The following is a 16,034-nucleotide window of genomic DNA, read 5'->3' as shown; positions in this document are numbered from 1 at the left end:
CGTGAACATATCATTATCTACATAGAACATAAAATATTTGACGTTAGGTAAACGGAACGATGGGATATAAGTGGATTACTGAAGGAACTTGTAATAAATTAATGTCTTCAACATATGACGCTTCTTATATTGATAAGAAATGATAGTAATGGAAGTTTATTGTCGGAGGCAGAGATTGCATGATTGAATCGAGTAACCCTCTGATCCCTCTGATCCACTCTGATCTAGAAATAGCTATGTTCATGGTGGCGGTATTAAGCGTCCTTCTGAGTTGAGGTTATGTTTCTGTTGCATTAAAAAAAATACATAAATAAACGTTCATGTAGCCGTCAAGTACATATATTTTTGCCGTTTCATTGAGTTATTTTTGTAAAGAAGTTACGGTAAGTCGTGAAATAAAAATGGGGGACCTACTTGTTACGTTTTAATGCGATATGAGCTATTACCGATCCGGCTTGTGTATACTAAATTTCGTATTTATATTGTTTTCGTAATAGAAGTTTGGTTCCGAAATAATCCTGTCGCTGATATCAGTGAAATTCAGGACATTACAGTCATTATTATAGGCAGGACGTTGTACAACCAATTTTATTACTGTCACAGATATTTTTCAAATCAACAAAATGTCAGGGGGCATGCTTTATGGAGGAGATGAAATTGGAGCTTTGGTATTTGACTTGGGTCATCATTCTTTAAGAGTCGGTTATGCTCAGGAAGACACTCCAAAAGCTGAAATTCCAGCAGTAGTAGGTGTAGGCGAAGATGGAAATTGTGTAGCAACAAAAACAGAACCTATGGATATTGATGATAAAAAGCCAGATAATAATATTACACAGTCTGGGGCCAAATATTATATTGACACTACTATACTCCATGTTCCACGAAAGAACACAGAAGTTGTAAGTTACATGAAAGATGGCATGATAGAAGATTGGGATCATTTTGAAAAGGTAACATAGAATTACGTTTTTAATTAGGATCTTTTGGTTCATTTGTCTAAAGTAACAGTCTACATCTCTGAATAGGTTTTAGATTATACATACTCGAAAGTAATCCAATCGGACGCCGAGTATCACCCAGTATTGTTTTCTGAGTCACCGTGGAATGTTCGCAGTAAAAGGGAAAGATTAACAGAATTAATGTTTGAGAAATATAACGTACCAGCTTATTTCTTGGTGAAAAACGCAGTTCTCGCAGCTTTCGCGAATGGTAGATCAACCAGTATTGTTGTTGATAGCGGGGCAACTCATACTTCCGCTGTACCTGTTCAAGATGGTTTTGTGCTGACACAGGCCATAGTTAAATCTCCACTCGGAGGAGATTACATAAGCATGCAATGTAGACAATATCTTCAGGTATAAATACGCTTGGTAATATTGTTTTATCGTATCGAGAGACAGAGTAATTGTATTCATTAAATAATAACAGGACAATGACATTGATTTGTCTCCTTCTTATATGGTGGGTTGTAAAGAAGTCGTTAAAGATCACGACAAGCCACGATGGGTGAAAAAGAAAGGTCTACCCGAAGTCACTAAATCCTGGCACAATTACATGGTGAAGAAACTTATTCAGGATTTCCAAGCGACAGTGTTGCAAATATCGGAATCTCCGTTCGATGAGAAAATAGTTTCAACAATTCCTGCAGTTCAATATGAATTTCCAACTGGATACCACCAGGTACATAAAAGCAACACATGACCAAGCATTGTAATTATTTCAGTGTATAGGAGTATCTAACAAATAATAATATTTCAAGGATTTCGGAAGTGAAAGATTTCGTATACCAGAAGCACTGTTCGATCCAAGCATGGTACAAATGCGTGGTGGTATGGTTGGCAATACTATGCTGGGAGTCGGCCACATTGTAACGACTAGCGTAGGCATGTGTGATGTCGATGTCAGGCCTGCTCTTTATGGAAGTGTAGTTGTTACTGGTGGAAATTCATTCATTCAGGTATGATCAAACTATTATAAGTGACTGTAAATCTGAAAATTGTTAATTCGAATTTTTGTCAATATATATATATTAAATTATACAGGGCTTCCCAGAACGTTTAAACAGAGATTTGTCCATGAGAATACCATCTAGCATGCGACTGAAATTGATCAGCGTAAACGGATGCGCTGAACGACGATTCGGAGCTTGGATCGGTGGATCTATTTTAGCGTCGATCGGCACTTTCCAACAAATGTGGATTTCCAGCCAGGAATACGAAGAGAGTGGAAAGAGCCAAGTAGAACGAAAATGCCCCTAAATTAATAAGTTATTTTCATTATCTTCGTCATATAATGTCATCGATATTTGTACAAACATTTCCTTGATGATTTCCTTTTTTAAGCAAATAGGTATGAAATGATCACGTTTAAACAGATGAAAACGATACGTACACAGAGAAATTTCGCCTGTTTTAAGATTCGTCTATAGGCAGTGTGTCCTGAATCTTGACCTAAGATAAGTATATTTTACTTATAAGTGATATTGAACAATGACTTGTAAAATATGCAGTCAAAAGTGGAAGTTTTATTTATTACCGATGCACCACGTAAACGCAATAAAATTTTATAAGAAATGGTGTATACAAAGTGTTGTATTGAAATTTTTTATAAAAACTCACAGTGAAAGATACACGTCGTTAACATTAATATACGCGAGTACTGGTATTCCTTTGTCACAAATGTTTCCTCTTGGAGTAAAATTTTGTACTTTTACACAGCAGACCCTCAAAGAATATTATAGCAAAGTATAGTTTTGCTGTCAAAGCATTTCTTCCTTGTCATCATACATATGTAGTATGTGTCACAGCAGAAACACTCTATGTAAATAATATATGACTAAAAGGTATACACTTTCAAAAGAAACCTTCAATTATATTAAACACATTTAATAAGCTGTTGCACCGATGAAACGAACGGTTCAAACAGTTCATTTTTCCTACAGTTTTACTAAAAGATCAAAGCACAATATTTTCAATTCCTACCGATAGTCAAGTATATTAAATTCACACTGGCCTTTGAAATTAGTTTATAATATTAATGAAACTCAAATTGACTTGGTACGCTGTAGCAGTCCAATATTAACAGTCATTTAGGCTTCAGACTATTGATTTCACAAATTGTTCAACTTTATTTGCTTAAGGTATGTTCACCGCGATAGGTGGAAGTCTGAAGTGTTCAAAGTATATTACTTAAATAAACTAGTTTTTAAAATTAAAACAATGAATATTGAAAATTATACTTTTATAAATCAGTTGGTTTTAAAATTTGTCGGGCTTTATCCAATAAATATCACGAGATACATTATATGCATTAATTGCATGCTGCTCATTGTCATACCATTAGTGGCACATATTTATAAAAATTGGGAAAATCTGAACATCATTTTAGAAACAAGGTGTGAATAAATTTAACAATAAGGTAATTAAAGCTTACTGTGATGGAAAAATAACTAACTCAGAATTTTTTCGTTTTTCAGTTCTGTTTTACTCACAATATCACTCGCTCTAACAAAGTCGTTAATTTGGATTTTCAATAGAAAGGAATTGGAATCATTTATTGACATTATGTTAACAGATTATTGGAAGTTAGTCGAACCTGATGTTTTCACAGATTTACAAAAATATGCAATGTAAATGATTCTTGGTATTCCAGAATGCAATATACATTATTTCGATATATCACATGTGATATGTAATTTCAGATATGCTAAAAATGTTACAAAAGGATATCTGTTTTTAATAGTGAATGCACTACTATTTTTCTATAGTTTACCCGTCATTGATTCATTTATGAGCATAATTCGTGATACAAACGATAACTCAACTGTTCCAAAGAATTTCCCATTTGTTGCATCGTATCCGTTGACTTTCTACAAGTTTCCATTCTACGAGGTAGTATTTCATCCTTTTTTTTACTTTTATTGTAAATATTTCACCATATAAATTACTTTGAATATGTATACAAATAGATAGTTTATATATCTCAAATGTTGGGAACATGTATTTGCGGCCTTATGATTGTTGCAACTGACACCTTAATCGCAAGTGCTTTGCTCCACACGTGTGGTCATTTTAAAATACTCAAAAGAAATTTAAGGCAACTAGACTCAGACATTTACTATGTTATATGTAGTTTAAAAAATAATTCAGAAAGTATAAGTGCAAATTTGAGCAGAATAAAGGTACAAATAATGTGTGTAATAAAACATCATCAAGTAATTCTTTGGTAAGTGAACATTGTATACACAAGCGCGTTTCATTATTTTCTCATTGAGTTTAATGAAATTCAGGTTCTGTAGTAATATGCAAAAGAACTTTCATTCGTTGCTTTTTGTGCAAACTATGGCCAGTAGTATTATAATCTGTTTCATTGGTCTTCAAGTTTCTATGGTAAGTGTAATTTTGAGCTTGGAAAACTTCTTTTCGGAAGAAAATATATTTTGATATAACTTTTATTGTATATTTCCTTAATAATAGACTCTAATGGACCAATCCAATTTAATGAAGTACGCCTCCCATTTAATGATGGCACTTTTCCAGTTGCTGCTTTTCTGTTTTCCTGGAGATATGTTAATCTCTCAAGTAAAGAATTACAATGAAATATGTAATACAATGTATTATTACATACACTATAGTGCATATTTAATCTGAAATTGTTTCTTATTATAACAGAGCTCTAGCATAAGTCGAGCTGTATATTCTATACAGTGGTACAAATTGCCACTTTTCATAAAGTATGAAACGTCGATGATCATGCTACGTTCACAGAAACCCAGTTATATTACAGCCGGAAAAATATACGTGATGTGTCTAGAGAGCTTCAGTTCGGTAAACATTCCATTAAAATGTGTATATATAAAAATATATAAAATCTTTTAATATCATAATGCTCCACACAATATATAACAATTACATTATTTATATACATTTTGCAGACCCTAAGTACTGCACTTTCATATTTCATGATGCTTCGAAGCTTCAATTTAGAAGCTTAAGACTCGAGAATCGATATTTTTATTATTCTAAATGCTTGATCAAACGTTGTATTATATACAAGTATTGAAAGGTCAGGTATTATCTTAATTAATCATTACATATACGCACCCCAACCGAAATACATTTGGCAAAGATTATCTATGTTTGTTGCTTCCAGGATTAGATGATTCGTTTGCCCCTCAACGCTGAGATTCAAAGCAATGTTTTCCAATTTCTTTCCGTGCGATCGGATCAGACCTTTCAGTCGCTGTTCTATATTTTTTATGTGTTCTACAGCCTAAAATATTCAACATTGTCTTTCACGCTGTACCATTATAGACGAAGATTTTTTTTCTGAATTCATCTGTATTTTACCTTTTCGTTTGTTTTCTCACCACTTTCGCCGGTTTGATTTTTATTCCAGCTGACAAGTGGATCGTAGACAAACGGAGTGAGCACACTTAGTAACGTGCTGCATTGCTGTCGAAGAACTCTCATTGTAGTTTCACACGCGCGTCTAAACGGTCCCTCGATTTTCAATGGCCCCATAGCGTCTACCATATTATGCGTTAGACGAAATGGTACTCGTTCTGGCCAGTCAAACAGTTCGCCCTGATAATTAAGAGTCAGTTCTATAAATAACCATTTATTATTTATAAAGTGTATCGTACTAGTATCCATACTCTGTTAAATAAACAGTTGAAATCCACGTGCACACAGTCGCCACATTTAGAATCATACAGTATATTCTCTCCATGCCGATCGCCAAGGCCAAGGATATATCCCACCATGGACATTACTGCTGTTGTTCTAATGTATGCGGTACGTGCTTCGTACCTGTATTAAAAAAGTTTTTTTATCTTCTATATTGCACTCCAATTATTAGTATTATTACGTGGATCATTCGAAAAATCAATATAAAATTTGAAACCGTGCTCTAAAAAGTGTTATATATATATGTCTTTCCACGCTATATCCGAGAACTTTTCAAATGACCAATGTATTTTGCATACAGGAGTAGGAAATTTACCATCCATAGGGGTCAGGGAATGTAAGGCGGAACCAATCTCCAAGAACAGATGGATGTCGTGGCAGAAGTTGCTCTAAAAATACCTTCCGCTTCTTTTCCAGTGAATCTTTCAACGCTGCAATACAATGAACAAGTAAGAATTATACGCTCCATTAAAGTGTAACACAATGTTACTATTACTCACCGCACAACATGCTTCTGAGTTCTCTGTTCGAAACTGCGATACCTCTTTCTTTGTACAAATTTTCGAATAACATGTTGCTGGAAGGTACTAATTTCAGCGCTGGATTAAGGGGGGGCTATAGCCCTGGGCCCCACTTTCAAGGGAGCTATCTAAGCCTTCCGTTTATGTAAAAAAATAATAGAATGAAATTTTGTTTACCGTTTCCCTTTTGAAATAATGAGAAACTGTACTAAATGTAGGAAAAAATCGGACCAAAGTTGTTTAAATATAATGAAGCATTGTTCGTTAGGATCAAATATTTAATTTTACTTAGAATAAATTTCAATTTTCGAAGACATGTATTTTATTGTATATTGGGGGTCCACGAAGGTCAATAGCCCTGGACCACAAGAAATCTTAATCCAGGCCTGATTAATGTTGTAATGCTTCTAAAAGCTTACATATGTTCGGATGTATAGTCTTCTTTGGCGAGATTCTGGGTCGTTCTGTAGATATTTATTTACAATATCATTGAACTCCATCAATCTGAAGTCTCTTCGTAAATCGTCTTTCGGTTTACACATAAAAAGATATTGCTTGCCGTCCGATCCCTTTAACGCAATGCGTCGCGGCCTTTGGAGGGATGGCATGACGGCTACGCTTTCTTCAATCCCAGATATGTGAACCCAATTTCTGGATATAAAAGAAACGTTGTTTTTATTTATAATAAATAGTATACACGAAGTAGATATACACTGCAGAAAAAAATTCTTTGTATACTTTTGCATCATGTTTTACACTTACGATGAGAATGGATTATAATTGTCCAATGATACACCCTTAGAAGGTAGATGAAGTTGCTTAAATTTCGTTGTTGGCATCATAATCGGACTGAAGTCTTTGGTTGAAAGTAAACGAGGAAGATTTCGCGATAATTGGCTAACAGTAGTGTTCATAACACCCTGTTACAAAATTACAGACAAAATAATACCTTATTTGTTTTAATGTAACACGCATGTTTACTTACATCCGGTATTGGTTTGTTGGACAATTCAATCAGTCTCTCCCACAGTTTATGGAAATCTTTAATAAGTTTCAGCATTTCTCCCGTCTTTAATCTCGGATTGTTTAGAATTTCTTGGCAACGTCTCTGACGTACGGGATAAGAAGACTGAAAAATACATTGAAAATCAGAATTCATTCGAATTTTGTTAACAGTTCAAAAACTCACATTAATAACAGACGCCATCATCCACAAGGAGTGTTGAGGATAAGCATGAATTAGTTTCACCAAGATCGTGCAAAGTGTATTTTGCACTTCTATCGATGGATGGCAAATTCTGGATACAAGTTGACTGAATGCAGTCAGCCACATGAAAATTGGTAGTCTTTCTTGATACACTTCTGAATACATAGAAATAGATCGCATTAACATTTTCCAACGGTAACAATTTATTCTTTACACCTTACCCATAATTTTCGTCATTTTTTGTAATGCATCCCGTCGAAACTTCTCAAGTTCTGAACTTCCGTAACTGATAGATCGAGATGTCACGCGAGAAGCAAAATCCAACCATATAGTCAACATTTTCGGCATAGACTGGTGAATATATTTGCAACCGTATTGAAGTGATTTCCCGTAGAAATTCATAGCATGTACTTGTAAATCCCTAAAAATATTACATACATTAATAGCAGCACTTTCGTTAAAATAATATTCAAGATGATAATTACCGTCCTCTTCTGTCCTTTTCTTCATCGGTCATCCTATCTATAACAGACTCGTAATATTGAGCGCAGAAAAGTAAACTTTTCTCCCATTCTCTCCAAACTTCAATAGCTTCTTTATAATTTATGATATTAGCGTCAGTATCCACGTTCACTGTTTCATCGTTATATTTTGCATACAGAAGTTTTGCCTACCGACATGTAAAACCTAATGTTATTTCCATTGTTATATATTAGGTCGGTATACACAGGGTAAGTTACCTAACACTTTCACCAAAAATATCTCAGGTGACTCACCCTGTATACGAACCTTTGCGCACTGTTTCCTTTCCTCAACACATTCCGACGAGGACAAGCTTCTGTAATACGTAGCCGGTTGGAAACAGCTGGAAAAGCTTCGCTTTAATGTCGTGAAAGCATCTTCCTGGCAACCCTTCTGCCAATACAGCTGAGCCTGTTCTATGTAAAGCTGTTGTAACGGACAGGAATCGCTCGCCGACAAAATATACATGTAAGCTTGTTGATGCAATCCTCTCCTACCGAAACAAAGTACCATGAATATGCAATAAAATAAAAAGAAGAAAAAAAAAAGAACTGATTTTTGCTCACGAATGAAAATTCGTACTTCCTCGCAATCTTAGCGCTTTTAAGCCAAATCTTTCCAATTTCTTGCTTAAGGACAGGATTTTCTCTGTTGTTGATCTCTTTCTCTAAATGAACTGCCAAATCCAAAGTAGCCCTCCGCATGCTTAATACAAATTCCACTCCTCGCGATGCTCTAACAAGCTGACCACGTTTTTCCCATTCTTCAAGTATCATTGGAAGTTGGTGTATATCTGTCAGCATTGTAGACACTGCTTTATCGAACTCATTCAATATATGCAGCCTATTGTTCATCACAGAATACTTCAATAAATATCGTCGTTTAGGTTAAAGCACGATTTTACGTAGTAGCACGTATTGGTCTTACTTCATAATGTAGGAGTAACATTGTTGATAAGCCCCTGGGCGTGAAACATCTTCTAACAATGACACTAGATTCTTTTTTAACGACAATAAATCTGGTCTCACGCCTTTTTTCAGATCTTCGAGTAAGGAATGCTTTATATTTTTCTGCGACGTATCATCCAGCCTTGTAAAATGAGCCAGTCTCCAGAAAGGCTCGTGTTCGATCATTAGTGGCTCCAACTCTGGTCTAAAATTCAAAAGAAATTTATTATCGAAGGGATTAATTATTCTATATTTGTGTATAGTTACCTGCTGCTCAAAACTCCTTCAGTAATATGTTTTGCTGTAAACGGCTGATCCAGACCAAGGTAACATTGTATCATGCCTTGTAGATACGTATGTTTCAATGTTTTCTTCTGCGCCAATCTTTCATAACATGTAGCAGCATCCTAGAAATTTCGTTAGTTTTCAATATATGGATACTGTAAAATTTACCTTCAACGTTACCTGAAGCTGTCCGTTAATTTCATGAGCCAGCACTAATTGTTGGACCGTAGGCGTATGATCCTGAGAGGCTAATATACCAGAGATACCATCCGGTTCATCCAATTGGGCATATATTTTCTAACGAAACGAATAATATAAGATAACCTCGAATTTATTATATATTAATTCAAGGTTCACTTACAGCCAGTAGTCCACCCTCCAATGCTTCTGATAATCCTTTATTGGAGAATGCCATGTGCTGCTCCAAATACATCAAAGCTCTATGATATTCTCTGGACTGATAGCAGCCTTCAGCCACTATTAGTGTGTTTAATTTTTCACAGAAATCTGAAATATGAAATCAATAAGTGCGTTAACAGATAATAAATATCGTGTACTTACATTTAGCAATTTATATTAGATGACTTACTTTCCACTGCTTTGTATTTATGATTACGATTCAGCCGTTGCTCCCATAGCCACCTTTGTAAATGATCTAATACTGAAAATACGATCTGTCCGAAAATTAAGAAACAAATTATAATTCATGGAACTGCAACAATGTTGTTTTTTTCTTTTCTTAAATTAATGTACCTGTGCACAACGCGTGCGTCTGGTTTCCTCGGATATTCTTGTGTCGTCCACTTTCACACTATGTCCATGCCTGAGTGGCCGATGACGGGACAATTCAGAATCGAGCGTAGGTTTCTTCCTGACGTCAATTATTGTCAGCATTTCCTCCCTTATTTTTACATGTTCTTGTTCCGAGCCATTTGTTATTATATACGCTGGTGAAAAGAAAATAGAGTAGAAATAACTGGATCACCTCGAATAATGACTTAACGATACACTTGGGAAAATTAACACGCCTCAAAATTTTCATAAAGTGTACTGTGTATTATTATTCGAGGTGATCAAATTAGCTGAGACACCTTGTATATAACTGTATCCGGTTAGTAATGTTATTTTATCGTAATTACCCACAACATGAGGCAGACAAAATGTCAATATTTTTATGTCTCGCTTCAAGGCTAATTTACATGCGCGTAACACACTATTAAGCCTTTCATCGTGGATATTGTTAAACATACTGCAGAGCCAATTATAAGCCCAATTTTCAACTGAAGAACCGGCTTCCGATCTGCAGAAGTAAAAAGAAAATAGTATATTTTAGGAGGTTACACTTCAGCAAGAGAATATGTATAAATTTTTATTTACCCATAAATAGGATGAGGAAACATTTTGTCGTCACTCACTGCTGCTATCTTGTAATGTGACGTTAAGAAAGGAGAAATGATCTGCCTCGTAGTCAAAGGCAAACTGTTCCATAGTTTGTAATTTCTACCTTGAGGTGTAATCTCGTATGCTTTCAAAGTTTCCTAAAAAACAACGTATTCTTAAGAATAAATGTACTACTATAAGATTTAGGGACAATTAAAATACGTACTTGAATGGCAAGCGAAAAACAATCCATACTTTGACTACTCTTTTGCATTTGAAAAGCGCGTACGTGTTCAAAGAGCATGGCGCAAGCAAATTCTTCATTCGTATCAGGAATAAATTTACTGTCATCTAGAATTGATAAGAGTTTTTTAGTAAGGAAACTAAAAAAACAATAATTTAGCGAATAATGTACCTCTGGATAAAATTCTGCGTGGTAAAAGACTTGGTTCAATAGCGCCCAATTCCCCTAAACATTCTCCATATAATAAACGGACGTTCTCATCTTTATGTTGGCATCCAGTTAACAATGTATCTAATAACTAAAAGATTATTATTCGTTATAATTCATGACTGTTGTTGCATTTATAAATTTATAAGTCATGCCTACCTCAACTATCAGTGGGTGAATATCTGTTTCGCTCAGAATCATTTCATTCAACTGACTACGATGCTCCACCAGGAATGTCTGCAGGTACATCAAAGCTCTAGTCCTGACCTCGTCTGTTTCATGTGTGATTCGTTTCAGCCATAATTTCAAATTTGCCTCGAAACCTTTGGGTCTGAAATTTGTAACAGCAGACTAGATAACATTTAACACTAAACCCACCGACTCATTCAAAAAGATAGGAATTAGAACAGCAAAACTGGTCATTTGACTGGTAGTGGTAGGTTTACTGTTAACGTATGCACACTGAAATGCTTTCTATATACCTGGCTTGTAAGACACGTGCTTTGATTATACTTGAAATTTCATCAGGAACATTTATGTGATCTATGAAGAACAATTCTGCAATGTGATTGGAATTTTCTTCATTACACTCAATAATGAGGAACTTTAGCATCGCAATTATTTTCTCAGGATACATTTTTAATAATGACACCAACGATACGCATATAGTTGGCAGTAATGGACCAAGCTCCTTGACAGCTATGCTGAAATATTAAGGAAAATAATAATTGCACACTGTGGGGCACATTGCACGATTCCAATTTTTTTTTGTTGCATACTTGTGAATGAATGCATTCCACGCATCGCATATAAGTGGTCCGAATCCAGATCTCTTAAATCCAAGGGAAGTTCTCAATGTAGCTAGAATTTTATATCTTAACGGTGTCAAATATTCTGCACCCATGTATCTCATTAACGCAGCCAGCGATGCAAGTGCCGACTGTTGTGTATGCTCGTCTGATTTCGAGCCGAGTTTTATGTCAAAATTTACCAGTATACCGTGCAAACGTAAGTTTAAGTAAGATTCCTAAAAATATTACGAATACAATCGTTTAATCCTAATTTACAATATATTTAACTTTTTAATAGCAACAATGATGCGTACTTACAATTCCTTTTTGTGTAATATAATTTTTCTCCGAACTATTGTCGTAATCAGATACAATTTTTAATAATCCAATCACCTTCTCAGGTGATTCATGGAAATTCAACATAAGTTCTTCGAATATACCCTGTGAATTATATTCATAGTTCGAAATTGAATGTTGTTAATATCATTTAAGAATCAATTATAAGTATTGTTCATATATTACCATAAATGATTGTCTTGTTAGTATAGATAAATTCATCTGCGTATGTCTTGACACTAATCTTAAACATTCCGCAGCAGCTGCAAGAGGCATGTTTAAGAAAGCATAACTGCAAATATACTAAATAAATAAAATTAGAATGATCAAACAAAATCAATAATAAATTAGAATCATCGAGGAATTATAAAAGAATGAAATTTTCTTTTTTATATACCTACAGGAAAATATTCCTTTAGCATATGCTTTTCGTCCATACTGATTAACTCGGCTATATCACGTAGAAGAGCTTTTGCATTTGGCACGTCGACAATGAAGGAAAGTAAAAAGCAGACTGCATAATGACCGTCTTTGCGCAACAATTGACGCGAGCCCTCGTATCCAATACATTTTGCAACACGGTGTATAGACGTTGCCATGTTGTAGGAATAATTCAGGAAATTGTGGACCGCGCATTGCATTATCAGCTAAAATTAACAGAATACATTTACTTGAAAGTGCAGCATGGTTAATTTTAATTTTAATATTTTTCTATGCGTACCTTAAGAAAATCTTTTTTATACCTGACGTATAATACTTTGTTCGAAACGTTCAATAATTTCGCAAAATCATTGTAAGCGGTTGTAGCAAATGCTACTGCTGCTGAAGATGACGTGGAATATAATATAGAGATGAGAAATATATTTAAAATTCGTCTCTCGGTAATACACAATGGTATACTGAAAATAAATAATTAATAATTTACTTTACGTAAGACAAATATATTTAATTACATTTATCTTACCTTGCACAATTTCTTGCAGTGACCAGTAAAGTTTCATGAAGAGAATGATTCGATGTTTTCAGAGCCTTCGTCAGTGCACTTGCCATAGTATTAATTATTAAATCAATAAATTCATGTAATGCAGCTGGCACGTCGTGTTCTATGGATGTTGCAGACCCCTTCGTTATATTTATTTTATTATTTAATATTCCTTTTATTGCCGTAGCAATATTTGAACGAATAACGGAGTTCTCATCTTCCATGTACGAAGACCACACCTTTGCTATTTCATTTTCATTGAATGACTTTATGTGATTTGAAAAGCATAGAATATTTTCAGAAATGCATAAACGCACCGAAACGAAGTTCGAAGATAATAAACTAAAATATGAACTGAGGAGATTGTCATATTCATCTGACACATGATAAGCGTTAGGATCTACATTATTTTCAATGCTGTCTGTACAACATTTGCATTGTATTTTCCATTTCGTGTTGTCCGATTCTCTGAAAGTAACAACAGTTTATTCAAAATAGTTTTTACACAACTAAATAGATCAATTAAAGCGTTACCTCATAAAGTTTGCATGTCCAGAGAGATAACAACTTATTTTACCCAAAACAGTTACAAGCATTTTCTGGACTTTTTCGTCTTTCGACTGCAATGCAGGCTGAAGAACGTATCTCGAAATATCTTCGAATTTTATTTCTCTGTTCTTCACGAGTAACACACTATTCCTGCAAACATTGTATTTAGAAAAATGCATATAAACCTTTAGGTGTAACATACTTACTGCACTGCTCCAACTGCCAATTCGGTTGTACCATTATTAACGCAAGTATTTAATATTTTCAATCCTTCCATTCCATTACCAAATTCGCAAAGAACTTCCAGACAATTTAACATCACTGCACTATCTAAAGACTCTGCAGCCTTTTTCACGTGATCATTAATCACTGTCACAGGCAATTCAATTTGTCCAGTGAATGGTAATGTCAAAAGTTTCTGAAGCATATCTTTAGTCGATTCGATGTGTGCCATCATATGAATGAAGCACCCAAAAATAATTTCTCCCTGTTGGCATTCTCCTGAATTTAAATTCTGTATAAATATTTTCAAAATATCGTTCAAGTCAGTTGCGTATAAATTCATCGGCAATTTTAATTCTTTCAGCCAGGATTGCAAAATACGCGAGCCTTTCAATATATGTACACATTTCTCCAATTTTCTCGAGTGTGCTGCGGCGATCAGTTCATTTCTCGCTACATTCCATGATTCGCAAACACCGCTAATTAAATTATTGGTGCTACAATTGCGCTTAATATCAGCGAGAACACAGTGATTAAAAATAATAATGAAATCCGGACAGTACTCGAAATACGAAATAAACGTGTTTGCCTCCGCGAGAGTGCAAACTCTTGGTTCCCTGATGAAATACTGTCTAATTTTACTGCACGTGATTTCTTTCAGTTTTTCAGTAGCATCAAGATTTTCATTGTGCTTAATCAGTTCATGAACTATAAAACGGATGATTTGAAAGCATAATTCAACGCTGTTTGAAAACACTGGCAATGATTGAATAAATTCAGCAAGTGTTTGTATAAATTGATCCAACTGATCTCTGGGTAATTCGTTTGAACTCAGCCACGTAGGAATTACTTTAACAAACTCGATAACATAAAGAATCAAATTCTCTAGTTCATGTTTATTTATTAAAGAAAATTCCATTAGTTTCGTACATAGATTCAGCGCCATAAACTTTACATTTGGATCAGATACGATCAGCACTTTCAACACTGTCTCCGGAAGTACTTTCTCATTCCAAACTGAAACTCCAGTTTTTTCAATGATTTTTAGTATCGAGTTTTGTACTAGCGGTATATCGGAATACTTGATTGTGACAGGGAATGCTTGTAGATCTAAATTCTCAATGATATCTCGCTCTATATTGAACTTAGCTAATACAATCTCATCTCCATCTCCATTAGCTTTATAAAATTCGCATAATTCTTGTAGAATATTCATATACTCTGTGGTGATAGTTTCGAATGTTGAGACATGATGTCTGGATAATATCCTGAGCATACAAGCTTGAATTTCTATACTGTTTAGTAGAATTTTATTGCTCAGAGGCTCTCCGACTATGTAAAACATTGCACCAAACAACCATGTGGTAAATGCTGCAAATGTAATACAATATTAACATTGTTCGATGTTTACAACTGATACTCTAGTTTCTTACCAGCATATTGACTTTGTAATGCTTCATTTTGCATTCCATTAGTATACGGTGGAACCAAAACTGTAGTCAACGTAGCAGAGCCCTTCAATATTGACTCTAAAAGGGATCGAAGCATTTGCTCTGCAGTTGCATTTTTTAAATCGGAGAAGATCGCAATAATGGGACTGTTGATAAATTTCCATACAGAATCAGCTACTGTTATACTGAAAATAAATCCTTGCTTAATCAATGCTCTAGTACAGGCAGCTCTTGAATACAACAAAATTACATGTTGTCTAAAAAATCATAGTCATCTATTTCCGCATTTGACTACAGTTTTGTAGGCAACATTAGCTATCAAAATAGTAAAGCAAATTGGCAGAAAGTCTTGCAACAAGATCTATGTCAAATTGAGGGCAAAACCGGTACAAGGTTTGTGCAAGCCAACTTGCTGCATATGTTGCTGTCAATGTGCGCGCAAGGTGTTTATAGCATATGAAAAAAACAATCTAATAATATTAAACTCACATTTCTTGAACCAAGAGCGATGACACTTAAAATTACGCTAACCAAAATGAACCGAGTAGAATGATTTACCTGCTGCTATTTTGAAGTATTATTGAATTATCATTTACTTCCATGTTACATCGTTAGTATTCACGTGTCGTTTGGAACATATAAAATTAAACGTTTCATTGCAACAACATGAAATAACTATCAAACACTGCGCTAAATAAGACAG

General features: G+C 34.7%; 2 protein-coding genes and 1 pseudogene across 2 annotated transcripts; 2 read left to right on the top strand and 1 right to left on the bottom strand.

Moving 5' to 3' along the window:
- Positions 1 to 356: 356 nt before the first annotated feature.
- On the top strand, positions 357 to 2,642 carry LOC107194017 (actin-like protein 6B). The gene is made up of 6 exons (XM_015583574.1): positions 357 to 383; positions 604 to 950; positions 1,026 to 1,355; positions 1,429 to 1,680; positions 1,760 to 1,957; positions 2,043 to 2,642. The coding sequence occupies exons 2-6, from the start codon at positions 624 to 626 to the stop codon at positions 2,256 to 2,258; spliced, it is 1,323 nt and encodes a 440-aa protein (XP_015439060.1). The 5' UTR covers positions 357 to 383; positions 604 to 623; the 3' UTR covers positions 2,259 to 2,642.
- Positions 2,643 to 3,218: 576 nt separating this feature from the next.
- LOC107193957 lies at positions 3,219 to 4,993 on the top strand (annotated as a pseudogene).
- Positions 4,994 to 5,088: 95 nt separating this feature from the next.
- Positions 5,089 to 15,933, bottom strand: LOC107194084 (serine/threonine-protein kinase ATR-like). The gene is made up of 36 exons (XM_015583648.1): positions 15,890 to 15,933; positions 15,741 to 15,743; positions 15,314 to 15,516; positions 13,865 to 15,251; positions 13,644 to 13,808; positions 13,092 to 13,577; positions 12,849 to 13,026; positions 12,529 to 12,774; positions 12,314 to 12,430; positions 12,110 to 12,232; positions 11,780 to 12,027; positions 11,483 to 11,704; positions 11,160 to 11,331; positions 10,965 to 11,091; positions 10,776 to 10,900; positions 10,547 to 10,707; positions 10,309 to 10,469; positions 9,923 to 10,116; positions 9,759 to 9,843; positions 9,531 to 9,676; positions 9,350 to 9,466; positions 9,152 to 9,291; positions 8,865 to 9,089; positions 8,520 to 8,780; positions 8,205 to 8,430; positions 7,901 to 8,085; positions 7,637 to 7,836; positions 7,398 to 7,570; positions 7,194 to 7,337; positions 6,971 to 7,128; positions 6,628 to 6,859; positions 6,188 to 6,302; positions 6,004 to 6,118; positions 5,657 to 5,810; positions 5,349 to 5,585; positions 5,089 to 5,271 (listed from the first exon to the last, which is right to left on the bottom strand). Exons 1-36 carry the CDS (start codon positions 15,931 to 15,933, stop codon positions 5,089 to 5,091), a joined length of 7,458 nt encoding a protein of 2,485 aa, XP_015439134.1.
- Positions 15,934 to 16,034: the final 101 nt, after the last annotated feature.

This window comes from Dufourea novaeangliae, unplaced genomic scaffold, assembly GCF_001272555.1.
Source record: "Dufourea novaeangliae isolate 0120121106 unplaced genomic scaffold, ASM127255v1 scaffold21, whole genome shotgun sequence".
Taxonomy (NCBI): Eukaryota; Metazoa; Arthropoda; class Insecta; order Hymenoptera; family Halictidae; genus Dufourea; species Dufourea novaeangliae.
Note: the sequence above shows the minus strand (reverse complement) of the source record. Positions and strands in the feature narration are given on the sequence as shown.

What these genes read in the sequence shown, in the direction of transcription:
- LOC107194084 (XM_015583648.1), bottom strand. Translation starts at nt 15,933, where the DNA reads ATGGAAGTAAATGATAATTCAATAATACTTCAAAATAGCAGCAG. An exon ending in GACGCACGCGTTGTGCACAG is followed by an intron (nt 9,844 to 9,922) that starts GTACATTAATTT and finishes ATTTTCGGACAG; the next exon opens with ATCGTATTTTCAGTATTAGA. An exon ending in AAAAATGACGAAAATTATGG is followed by an intron (nt 7,571 to 7,636) that starts GTAAGGTGTAAA and finishes CTATGTATTCAG; the next exon opens with AAGTGTATCAAGAAAGACTA.
- LOC107194017 (XM_015583574.1), top strand. Translation starts at nt 624, where the DNA reads ATGTCAGGGGGCATGCTTTATGGAGGAGATGAAATTGGAGCTTTGGTA. An exon ending in AATGTAGACAATATCTTCAG is followed by an intron (nt 1,356 to 1,428) that starts GTATAAATACGC and finishes AAATAATAACAG; the next exon opens with GACAATGACATTGATTTGTC. An exon ending in TTCCAACTGGATACCACCAG is followed by an intron (nt 1,681 to 1,759) that starts GTACATAAAAGC and finishes TAATATTTCAAG; the next exon opens with GATTTCGGAAGTGAAAGATT.